At 58.2% G+C, this 11,135-nt stretch overlaps 1 protein-coding gene and 1 long non-coding RNA gene across 2 annotated transcripts; one reads left to right on the forward strand and one right to left on the reverse strand.

The window, feature by feature from the left end:
- Window positions 1-457: 457 nt before the first annotated feature.
- On the reverse strand, window positions 458-1,952 carry LOC121362138. The gene is made up of 3 exons (XR_005956456.1): window positions 1,348-1,952; window positions 1,097-1,194; window positions 458-674 (listed from the first exon to the last, which is right to left on the reverse strand). It is a non-coding gene; the product is annotated as an uncharacterized LOC121362138 (long non-coding RNA).
- Window positions 1,953-1,987: 35 nt separating this feature from the next.
- On the forward strand, window positions 1,988-3,911 carry FOXD3 (forkhead box D3). The gene has a single exon (XM_041483533.1). It carries the CDS (start codon window positions 2,231-2,233, stop codon window positions 3,431-3,433), a length of 1,203 nt encoding a protein of 400 aa, XP_041339467.1. The 5' UTR covers window positions 1,988-2,230; the 3' UTR covers window positions 3,434-3,911.
- The last annotated feature ends 7,224 nt before the right edge of the window (window positions 3,912-11,135 follow it).

Consider the following 11,135-nt stretch of genomic DNA (forward strand, 5'->3'; position numbering starts at 1 on the left):
TCCTGTTGCTAAATCTATCTGTCTATATGGGCGCCCACTTTCTATTTCTGGCCGTGTCATTATTGTGTGTTTCCACCTCCACAGAAGCTGCTTTAATTGTTTTATCTCTTTGCAGGACGCCCATCCTGCTCCCGCTCACCTCCAGCCCTTGAACTTCCATGGCTTCGGGGGCTCCCGGCTTATTTGGGGGAAACTTTCCTGATTTTTAGCAAAGCTTTTCTCCGCCCGGGTGGGCTCCTGCATAGTTTGCAACGGGATGGGATTCGAAATGCTGCCCTAAACTTCAGCAGGTGAAGGCCTGGGAGCCGCAGCAGCGCCCGCGGAGGGGCGCGGAGAGGCGCGGAGCGGGGCGGCCCCGCTCAGCCGGCAGCCGTGATTGAACACGGGATTAGCACAATAGAGCCCTAATCGAGGGGAAACGTTTCTTTTCACGCTAAGCACCGTAATTAATAATACGAATCAATTAATTTGACTTTTATTGTGCCGAAGAAAAGCGCAACAAATGGAGCGGGGGGCTGCGGAGTTGGGGTTTTTCCTCCTTTTTTTCCCAGGGAGAGCCTTTGCGGCTCGCCGGGTGACACCCAAGGCGAGTGCGTGTGAGTGAACGTGGCTCTGTGACTCCGCGTGTGACAGCGGGCGGTGCGCGGGCGCGGAGGTCACGGGCCGCGGAGATCCTGTGGGAGACGCGCAAGAACGGAGCGCGGGGAGAGAGCGGCTCCGCTCCCCGCGGGAAGGTTCCCCCTTCCTCCCCCCGAGCCGGGCCCGACAGAGGCTCTGCGAGAGGCCGGGACAGCGACCCTTCCGAGCCCCGGTGGGTTTCGGGCCAAGGAGGGGAATTGCTTTCCCTAAACCAACGCCGCTCATAGGAAATCGTTGAACTCCTGGGGCGTTTCCCTAATTTGATTGTATTTACCGAAATCGGACAACACGTGCGGGAAGCACCAGAGCGAAGGGCTCGGCGGGACGGATTAAAAAGGCAAACCCCGGGAGCCACCCGCGGCCGAGGGCCCGGGCGGGGGGTTCCGCACCGGGGCACGGGTGGGCGGCCGGGCCCCCTCCCGCCCCGCCGGGCGCCTTTCCCCGGGCCGGGGCTTACCTGGGGCCGCGGCAATACGGTCCTCACATTCACACACACTCCCTCATTTCCTACTTTTTCATATGCTAAAGCCCGCAATGATTAAGTCGTTAACACCTCTGGAAGGAAAAAAAAAAAAAAAAAAAAAATCAGAAGGGAAAAAAAAGAGAAAAAAAAAAAAGAGAGAAAAAAAAAGTAACCGGCTAAAAGGTTCTTTATTTATAGTTTCCCTTTGTTATTTTACGTCTTTTTTATTTCTCCCTGCAACTAACCTAATAGATTAATCAATAGCTATTCTCTGGTCTTCCGTTCCCAGCTGGTGCTGCTGCCCCTGGAAAAAAAAAAAAATTAAAAAAAAAATAGAAACCCACGGAAAGTGGTTTCAAAGCCCAAACTTGGTGCTTTTAAGCGCTCCTGAGGCGGCGCATCCGCTGAGCCTGCGCTGCCGAGCGCCCCGAGAGCGGCGGCTTCGGGCCCGGCGCACCGAGAGCGGCAGCGGCGAGCCCCGGTGCGGCAGCATTTCCGCGGGGGCCGGACGGTGCCGGTGCCGTCGGGCCCCGTCGGGGCGGGCAGAGCGGAGCCGCCGCCGGTCTTTGTTGACAGTCCATGAAACAACTCGAGTTTTGCATGACTTCACAGCGGGGCGCCTGACGTCAGGCGGTCACGTGGAGCCGCCTCCGAGTATATCTTTAACGGGAAAGTAATCTATCAGGCAGTCGGGACCGCCGCGCTGCCAAAGTGGCGAGCGAGGCCCCGCGACCCCCGGCCTCCTGCCCCCGCCCCGCCCGGCCGCCGGCAGCTCCGTCCCCTCCCTCCGCCGAGGGGGGGAAAAAACAGCGGCCAAAAAAAAGCCAGACGAGAGGAGGAAAGGAAGAAGAAGAAGCACATAAAAAAAAAAAAAAAAAAGGCGGCGCCGCCTGAGCCCCGATGCCCGGCGGCGGGAGGTGACCGGGCGGCCAGGGCAGCCCCGCGGACGGGAGAGCAGCGGGCGCGGCCGCCCCATGCCCCGCGGGGACGGCGCCGCGGGGCGCAGCCGGGCCGCTCGGGTGTAGCTCCCGGGGCCGGTCGGAGGAGCGGCGGGAGCGGGGCGCGGAGGGAGCCCGGTGCGGGCGGGAGGCCCCGCCGCCGCCGCCGCGCCCCGTCCGCCGAGCGGGGATGACCCTGTCGGGCGGCGGCAGCGCCAGCGACATGTCCGGCCCCGCCGTCCCGGCGGCCGAGGATGTGGATATCGACGTGGTGGGCGAGGGCGACGACGGGCCGGGCAAGGACAGCGAGGGCGAGGCCGGCAGCCCCGCCGCCCTGCCGCGCCTGCCGCTGGACGAGGCGGCGGAGCTGGCGCTGCCCGCGGAGGCGGGCGCGGAGAGCGGCAGCAGCGGCAGCGGGAGCCCGGCCGGGACGGCTCCCGGCGGCGCGGCCGAGGGCGGCAAGGGGGGCGGCGAGGAGGGGGCGAGCGGCGGCGGCGGGGCAGCGGGGCAGAGCAAGCCCAAGAGCAGCCTGGTGAAGCCGCCCTACTCGTACATCGCACTCATCACCATGGCCATCCTGCAGAGCCCGCAGAAGAAGCTGACGCTCAGCGGCATCTGCGAGTTCATCAGCAACCGCTTCCCCTACTACCGGGAGAAGTTCCCAGCCTGGCAGAACAGCATCCGCCACAATCTCTCCCTCAACGACTGCTTCGTCAAGATCCCCCGGGAGCCCGGCAACCCGGGCAAGGGCAACTACTGGACGCTGGACCCGCAGTCCGAGGACATGTTCGACAACGGCAGCTTCCTCCGCCGCAGGAAGCGCTTCAAGCGGCACCAGCAGGAGCACCTGCGGGACCAGACGGCGCTGATGATGCAGGGCTTCGGCGCCTACGGCCTGGCCGGACCCTACGGCCGCCCCTACGGGCTGCACCCCGGCGCCTACACGCACCCCGCGGCGGCCGCGGCCGCGCTGCAGTACCCCTACATACCCCCGGTAGGGCCCATGCTGCCGCCCGCCGTGCCGCTGCTGCCGTCCAGCGAGCTCAGCCGCAAAGCCTTCAACTCGCAGCTCAGCCCCAGCCTGCAGCTGCAGCTCAACAGCCTGGGCGCCGCCGGCTCCATCGTCAAGTCGGAGCCCAGCAGCCGCCCGTCCTTCAGCATCGAGAACATCATCGGCGTGCCGGCCGCCAGCTCGGCCGCCAGCGCACAGACTTTCCTGCGGCCGCCGGTCACCGTGCAGTCGGCCCTCATGGCCCACCAGCCGCTGGCGCTGGCCAGGACCACCGCGGCCATCGCCCCCATCCTCAGCGTGCCTACCAACATCATCGCGGGGCAGTTCCTGCAGCCCGCAGCCCCCGCCGCCGCCGTGCAGGCCAAGTGGCCGGCGCAGTAGCCCCGGGCAGCGCCCCGGGGAGCTCCGGCCGCCCCCTCGGGGCTCCGCGGCCGCCTGGACCCGGAGCAGCAGCGGGCACCGGCCGCCGCCGCCGCCGCTTGTACATATTTGTATCAAAAATCACTGACGTTGCTTTCGGGGTTTTTATTTTTCTAAAGAGGCGAAAATGACGGTCGCGATTAGGAGCTGCGAACTTTCACTTTTTTTGAAGGTTCCGGCGCTCCGAGCGGTTTTATCCGAAATAAACGAACAAATGAGGGGAAAAAAAATTGTATAAAAAAGAAATAAGCGGGGGAAATTTTAAATATTAAACGAACGAACAGGGAAAAAAAAGAGAGAGAATTTTGGAGAGAAAAAAATGAGGAAAAACGCTGTCATTCTATTATAGAAGTCTGTTTATATATGAATGAATATATGTATTCTAAATGTTATCCCTTCGTGTTGTACACAACTTTGTAAATAAATTTTTAAAATGCTCTGCCCGTCTCTGTGTGAGCGGTGTCTTTGTGACCCCCGCCCGCAGGACGGGCTGCGCGGCCGCGGAGGGTGCAGAGGCGCTCGGGGCGCGGCCGCGGAGCGCCGGTTCTCCGGTGCCGCGGAGCTTTGGGTTCCGCCGGTCGCGGTGCGGGCGGGTTTCCCACGGTCCCTCCACCCGGTTCGGGATGCGCCGTGCGACAGCGACAGCGCCCGGCCCTGCTCTTTCGCGGAGCGGCCGCGGCGGCGGGGCCGCCATCACCCCGGTTCCTTCCAAATCCAACCTTCCCCGGCAGATCCGAGACTCCCGCGAGCTCGCCGTGATGTTTCCCTAAATATATTAATTTTTCTCGGCCTGACTTCAGCTCTACATCCCGGCGCTGCGGCATTCCCGGCCGGAATAGGTACGCTTTGGGTCTGCGGTCGGGGCTAATTATAAGGGAAATTATTTTAAATAAAACACGTTGGGTCGATTTAATAAATGTTTACTATTTATTTTAGAGGGGGAAAAATACATATATATATTCAGGCCGTGGCCGTGCGGTGTCCGAGCGCGGATCTTTCGTTTAGATCAGGGAAATAATCCGGGTTAAAGCAGCGGTTCTTCCCCCGGGAAAGGATCGGCCTTTCCCAGTTAATTCCCAATAACTCAGCTTTAATGGCAGCTGTTAAAATTTAAAATAATATACATACATACATATATATGTGTGTATTTTCGGGGCTAAAATAAAGAGACAGTCAAAATCAAAAAATAAAAGGAATTAATAGTAGCGTTATAATAATTAAAGCGGCGCGTCGGGGGGTTGAACCTGCTGAGATCTCGGTGTCTCCTGTGCACTGACAGTGTTTGGTGCTTTATTATCTCCCTCTTACAAAGTCGAATTTTTGTCACCTTGGAAAAGCGCCGTGGATTTTGCTTTTCCGCTCAAATAATTCGTTGTCTTTGTTAGGAAAATCGGCGGCGTAAAATGCAGGCGGGATGCGGGATGCGGCAGGCTCGGCTGCGGGAGGAGCCGAACCAGGCGCTTATTTCCCCTCCAACAACCCTCTGACAGCCGTGGATTTAAAATAAATATATAAATAAAAGTGTCCTTGCTTTCCTGGTAAGCAGTAAATATTATTTCTTCCTAAGTAAATATTTATACCTCCGCATACATAGACTAAAATAAACCGAGCAGCCCCGGTGATGAGATCGTTTGAACTTTATAAATAAGGACTCGCTAATCATCTGCCGGGGACAGGGAGAACCTGGAGGGAGCGGGGACACGCGGGGCCCTCCGCGGGCACCCACGGCCCCGCGGAACCCCGCGGAGCGGAATGTGGCGGTGCGTGGCGGTGTAAGAGGAACGAGTTGTTTCACAGTTGTGTCTGGCTAATCGGTTTTACACAAACAGCAAATGGTGGCTGATTCGTGCGATCGAGGGGGTTTCTATATTTAGCCGATCCCCTGGGAAAAAAAGAAAGGAGCCTCTGCCCCGAGTCGCTGCGAGGCTCAAGAAGCTGCTGATCCAGGGCTTCCAGAGGACACCGGATAACAGGGGCTCATTCCATTCCCCAGCCTTTGTTACTTATAAAATTACTCGCTCATATTTCCCCACATAGCAGCAATGCCTCGGCTCGGCATCTGCGCGCCGGCGGCAGCGGCACCGGCAACTTTCCTGCCCGCTGCCTCCCTCCGGGAACCGCTTCTCCCTCCGTAACCTCCGGCCCCGCTCTCTCCTCCACCGCCGAGGACAGCGGCCCGCAGGAGAAGCCGGGGAAGCGGCGGCTGCGGCTCCCGGGGCCGGGCGGCACCGGGAAGGCTCGGGGCTGGGGAAGAACCCCGGGATGAGCCCCCCACCCGGCCGCCGCCTTCCCGCGGGAGGTGCCGGCTGCCCGCAGCCGCGGGGCCGTGAGCGGCAGCGGGGCCGTGCCCGCAGGTGGGGGCTCCCGGTGGCGGCGGGGCTGCAGTGGCGCACCGGGGCCTGCGGGGGGCGCGGCGGCTCCCGCTGCACCCGCGGGGAACGGGCGCGCCCCCCCGGGGCCGGGAGCACCCCCGGGACCGGGAGCATCCCCGCAGCACCCGGATGGGAACACCCCCGGAGCATCCGCGGGGACCGGGATCGCCCCCACGGCCCGAGGGGTCGGGAGCACCTCCGGGACCGGGAACATTCCCGGGGCCGGGAGCACCCTCGGAGCAGGGAGTCATCGGGGAATTCGGGTGCAATTCGGGAAGTTCGGGTGCAATTCGGGGGATCGGTAGCACCCCCGGCGCCTGCAGCAGCCCGGGACGGCACCGACCCTGGCGCCCTCTTGCAGCGGGCGGCACGACGGGGCGTCCCGGCGGGTCCCGCAGAGCTACCGGCGGGGATCGGGAGTCCAGGGGGTGTCAAAAATCGGTCCCCGAATAGGGGAGGGTTTGCAGCCGGGACGAGAGCGGCTTTCCCGGCGGAGTGGGCGCAGCCCCCGCAGCCGGACCGGGAGCGGCAGGCCGGGGAGAACCGGGAGCAGCGTATCCCTGCGAAGTTCCCTCAGCCACGGGCAGCAGCCGGACAACAGAAACTCCTTCCCTTGTTCTTTCCCTTGTTTTCCCTTCCACAAACTTGTCCGCCGCATATGGCAAAACTTGACACGGCCGGTGACAGATGCCCATTAGTATAAGTCGTGTCACGTCGGTCCCCGGGGTGTGTTGGAAGTAACTAGATCCGAAACACCGGGAAAATGACCCTCCCGCAGCCCCGAGAGTTTACCCAGTACCACCACCCCCTGCACCCTCCCCGACCCCGCTCCTTATTTATTCCGATTACGGCCCCGCCGCTCCCTCCGCCGGGGGAAGGGATTTATAATAGGATCTGCCGATAGGATCTGGCCCTAATCCTCTAAACCATCACGCTGGATGAAAAAGGGACGAGATGGGGCTCATCAGGGCCATTTCCTCGGCTGATGCGGGGCTCCCGGGGAACCCTCTCGTTTTCGCTGCTCGGCCGCGGGAGTTGCGCCCCCCTTTCCCCCCTCTCCGCGCTCCCAGCGCCGTCTATTTATAGCATCACTGGTCTCTCCGGGCACAGAGCGGGGCTGAAAGTTTCGGGCTAATGGGTGTTGAAAGGCTGCGGCGAGCGTTGGAAAAGGCAGGAAAAGACCTTTAGGGGTTATTTATAAACGTGTATTTATCGCGCGTGTGTTTTTATCTCAGTAAGCAGCCCCAGCGTTCGGGGTATCCCCCCCGCCCAGCCGAGACCCGCGTGGCCGCAGCAGTGTCCCCGGAGGGGGGCAGCGATCGGAGACCCCGCTCCGGAGCTGCGGGAGGGCACAGCTGAGGCCGGGTTTCCCGCAGGGGACAGCGCCGGGAGCGCTCCGGGCGGCCGGGGAGCGAGGTCCGTCACAGACCTTTCCTTCTCGGTCTGTCGCACCGAGAGGCGGCCGGAGGAAATCATCCACCGGCGACATCAGCCCCCTTTGGGACACGGGCAGCGTTTGAGGACGGCTCCGGCTTCCTCGGAGGTTACGGGCTCGGGTCGGCGCCGGCGGTACCGGGGGATTTAACGCGCCCCGCCCGCACCTCCGGCACTGCCCGGGGTCCGTGTCCTCGGCCGGACACAACAGGATGGCTTTGGGACGAGCCGCCCCTCATCTTTCGCGGGGCCCTCGGGAGTGTCCCGCTCCGGGAGGACAGCAAGGATGACTGCTTTAGGAGAAGTGCGGGTTTCCCCCGACCCGTGCTGGTGCGGATCAGGGGGCAGTTCCCGAGGGATGGGGGAATTCGATGGGATTTTGCCTCTCTGGGCACCTCGGGCAGTTTCGTGGTTTCACCCTCGTGCCCGAAGTGCGCTCGGGGCCTGTCCCCGCCTGCTCCGGGGAGGCGGAAAAGCAGCCCGTCCATTCCCGAAGGCATTTTATTGGTGTTAAAAGGCAGAGAGTGAAGAATCACAGCGAGCCCCACGCTGCCCATTCCCGCGGCTGCGGACAGCCCGGGCATCCCCCGGGGCGGCGACTGAAGCGCTTCAACCTCCGCCCGCAGCCGGGAGAGTCCGTGCCATCCATCCCCGCAGCCTCCCTCGCCACCGCCGCGCCTCCTCCCCGAGCCGGGATCGCCGCAACCGGGCAAACACTCGCCATACACTTTTCTGGAGAGGCAACTCTTCAATTCCGGGGGCTTTTATTGAATTACGTGTTACCAGTCCTAAAACGTTAAGCGTTATGTACTTAAAGGATACAGAGCATAGGTATTACATCCACAGGAAGTATTTTAGTCAGTGAATGTTCAATGTAGCAGGTAGAGATGAACTTAGCACGTCTTCCAGACTGAACTGGGAACAGACTCTTCAGCCATAAAATGCACTTAACAGTCTATTTAATAGTGGCGAGGTCCTTGAAAATGCAATATCCATGCTAATCTTGCCTTTTTCTAAATCAGAAATGAAAAATAGGTCAGGAAGGTAGAACCTTCCCCTTCCATTTAAAATGTGACATTTAATCTATTTAAATAACTAAGTAAACTTTATTAATCCGGGATTTGGTAAGCAAGCTGAGGAAGCGGGAACCGCGCTACTTTATTAAGACGGCAGAATGTGAGAGGGAGCGTCCTTGAACTCCAGGTGCGATAAAATCCCTGTTTTCTTGAGCTTCAGCGAAAAGGGAAAAACCGAGACACACGAAAACGGCCCAACCTCTCCTGTCCAGGAAAGGATGAAAGGAAAGGTCCTGCTCTGCTTTACCGAGGACTCGGAGCATCCCCCGGGCTGGGATCCCCTGGCTGAAACTCCGTGTCGCCCAGCGCCTGGAAAATGGCAGGAATTCAAGAGAAACCCCCAAACCCTCAGTAATTTATAATTACTCTATTAAATGCCAATATTTAATGGGGAAACCCAAAAATAAATCCATCTCCCTGCGGGCTCAGCTAGTGGTTTCTGACACGTTTACTCCTGGTTTTGCTCGGCAAAGGAGAAAGCGAAAGAGCCGAGGCTGCTGAGGGCTCAGAGCGGGGCTCGCAGCGCGGCTCTGCGCCCGCTAAATCCCGGGCGGTGTCCTGGGGTGGGGATAACCTGGGAATCTGCAGATTGGGAATCTGCAATTGCAAACGCCTCCAGAGTTTGTTCCCCCGCTCGCTCCGGCACCACGGCTCCGCTCACAAACGAAATTCTGCATGAGCTGGAACTTTTTATGGCCGCGGGCTCTGCACCCCCGCCCGCCCTAGGAAAGACTTTCTCGTTATTCTGGCCGCATTTCACCCCGAATTTATGGATTTTTGCCTTGCCAGCACTAGGCTGCCATCGAGCTATAGAGCCGGGGTGGAGGAGAGGAGGCAGCGGAGCTCCGGAGCCTCCCGAGAACGCCAAGGGTTAAGAAAAGCCGTTTATCTGCTCATTATCGGCTTCTCCTTACTCCCGAGCACCAAACCCCGCGCGTCTCCTACCCCGCCGCATCAATGTGTCCTGAATGCCTTTTCCAGTCATTGATCTGCTCAAAGTCACCGCAGAAACACAAGTGACAGAGACTCAATTCCAGGCGACGCGCCCGATGCGAGTATTTAGAAAGCATTCAATAAAAAAGCTTTCCCGGGGAGTGAATGATTTCACCTTGCAACAAAGAGCGCTCGGCTAATTGAAATAATGCACTTGAATGTGCGGCCGTGGGCTCCTGCTCGCTTATCCCAGCCCCAGCACAGAATTAGCAATAATCTCCAAGGAAAAATCCAAAAACTAATTTTTTAATTTTTTAAATTTTTTTTGGTAATATTCCACAGGCAACGAGCGCGGACTCGGGAGCGGCTGTGTTATCAGTGCTCCCCGGCCTTGTTCTTTTGGGAATTCTGGGCATGGAAAATCCTGGAGGGGAGAGTAAAAGGAGAGGAGAGAGGAACTGAAATAGGAATCTGCCCTGGTGATTCTCCCCCGGGCTTAGGCTGGGAATTCACTTGTTTCAGTGCCATAAGGCAGCTCCAGCCGCTGCGCGTTCAGGACACTAAGTCAGTTCGTAACTGATGAATTTCTAGGATTGTCCTTATTTTACAGACTTGTCATTTCCAGACATGCTGTCAAAATCCTGAAATGGACGCACTTTACTCAGCAGGAATATAAATTATTGAGTGTATCAGATTAGGCAAATTGTGTAAAATTTGATGGGCATAATCTGCCATTTTCCACAGGATTATGGCTCCAAACACCCTGGTAAGCCAGCAGACAGGTGTGATTTTTACTTTTATCTGTTTAAGAGAGCTTTCAGTCTCTTCACACAATCCCACATGAGGCAACAGCACAAGAGGCTGAAATTATGGCAGGTGTAGTAAGAAGGACCAGGATGTCCAAAGAATTTGCACTCAAAAATGGCTGGGATAGTGGAAATCAGCATCCTGCACTGGAAAAACATCAAGGGAGAAAAGCTGTCTCTGGTGTCATGCAATATTATATCTATAGTGCTTATATATTTTGGAAATAATCTGCATATCTGAAAAAAAAAATTAATCACTTTGATTACAGTAATCTCTGTTTACTTTAACGTCCCTGTTCTAAGTGGTCAGATGTTTCTTGACCACATTTGTTTTTTGTAGCAGCTGTGTTTAAACCCATCACAACTTTCAGCCCAGGGATTCCAATCCAAGGAGAGCACTGCTGCCAGCTCACCTGGCAGGTGTGCCCACAAAACCCTCAGGAGGTGGTGTTAGTTTTAAGAATAATCAGTTTTCTGTTCAGTTTCATGTCCTGACCTCAGAAGAAAAGCCCAGGTTGGATGGGGTTTGGAGCACCCCGGGATGGTGGAAGGTGTCCCTGGCCACGGCAGGGTGGAATGAGCTGATCTTTGAGGAGTCCTTCAACCCAGAGCATCCTGTGACTCTCTGATTTTTGTTATGCTCTCTCCTTTGTCAAGGGAATGAAAAGGGGCAAGACTGAAAGGTTTAAAGTGAGGCCTATGGTATATCACAGAGAGATTCCAGAGTCTTCCTTGTGTGTCCAGACAGCCTCAAGGGATGGCCCTGCCTGAGCAGGGAGGTGGCACCCGATGACCCCGCTGTGGTCCCTTCCAGCCTGACCCAGCCTGGGATTCTTTTTTCCCAGATATCGTCTCCAAGTTGTAAAGGCTGAGGGGCTGCTCCCCAGCTAGCTGGCATGGTAGGAAAACATGAATCCCAGAGTGGTTTAAAGGAACTTGGACCATCCAGTGCCTCCCCTGCCATGGCAGGGACACCTCCCACTGTCCCAGGCTGCTCCAAGCCCATCCAGCCTGGCCTTGGGCACTGCCAGGGTTCCAGGAA

Source organism: Pyrgilauda ruficollis, unplaced genomic scaffold, assembly GCF_017590135.1.
Source record: "Pyrgilauda ruficollis isolate IOZ18807 unplaced genomic scaffold, ASM1759013v1 scaffold6, whole genome shotgun sequence".
Taxonomy (NCBI): Eukaryota; Metazoa; Chordata; class Aves; order Passeriformes; family Passeridae; genus Pyrgilauda; species Pyrgilauda ruficollis.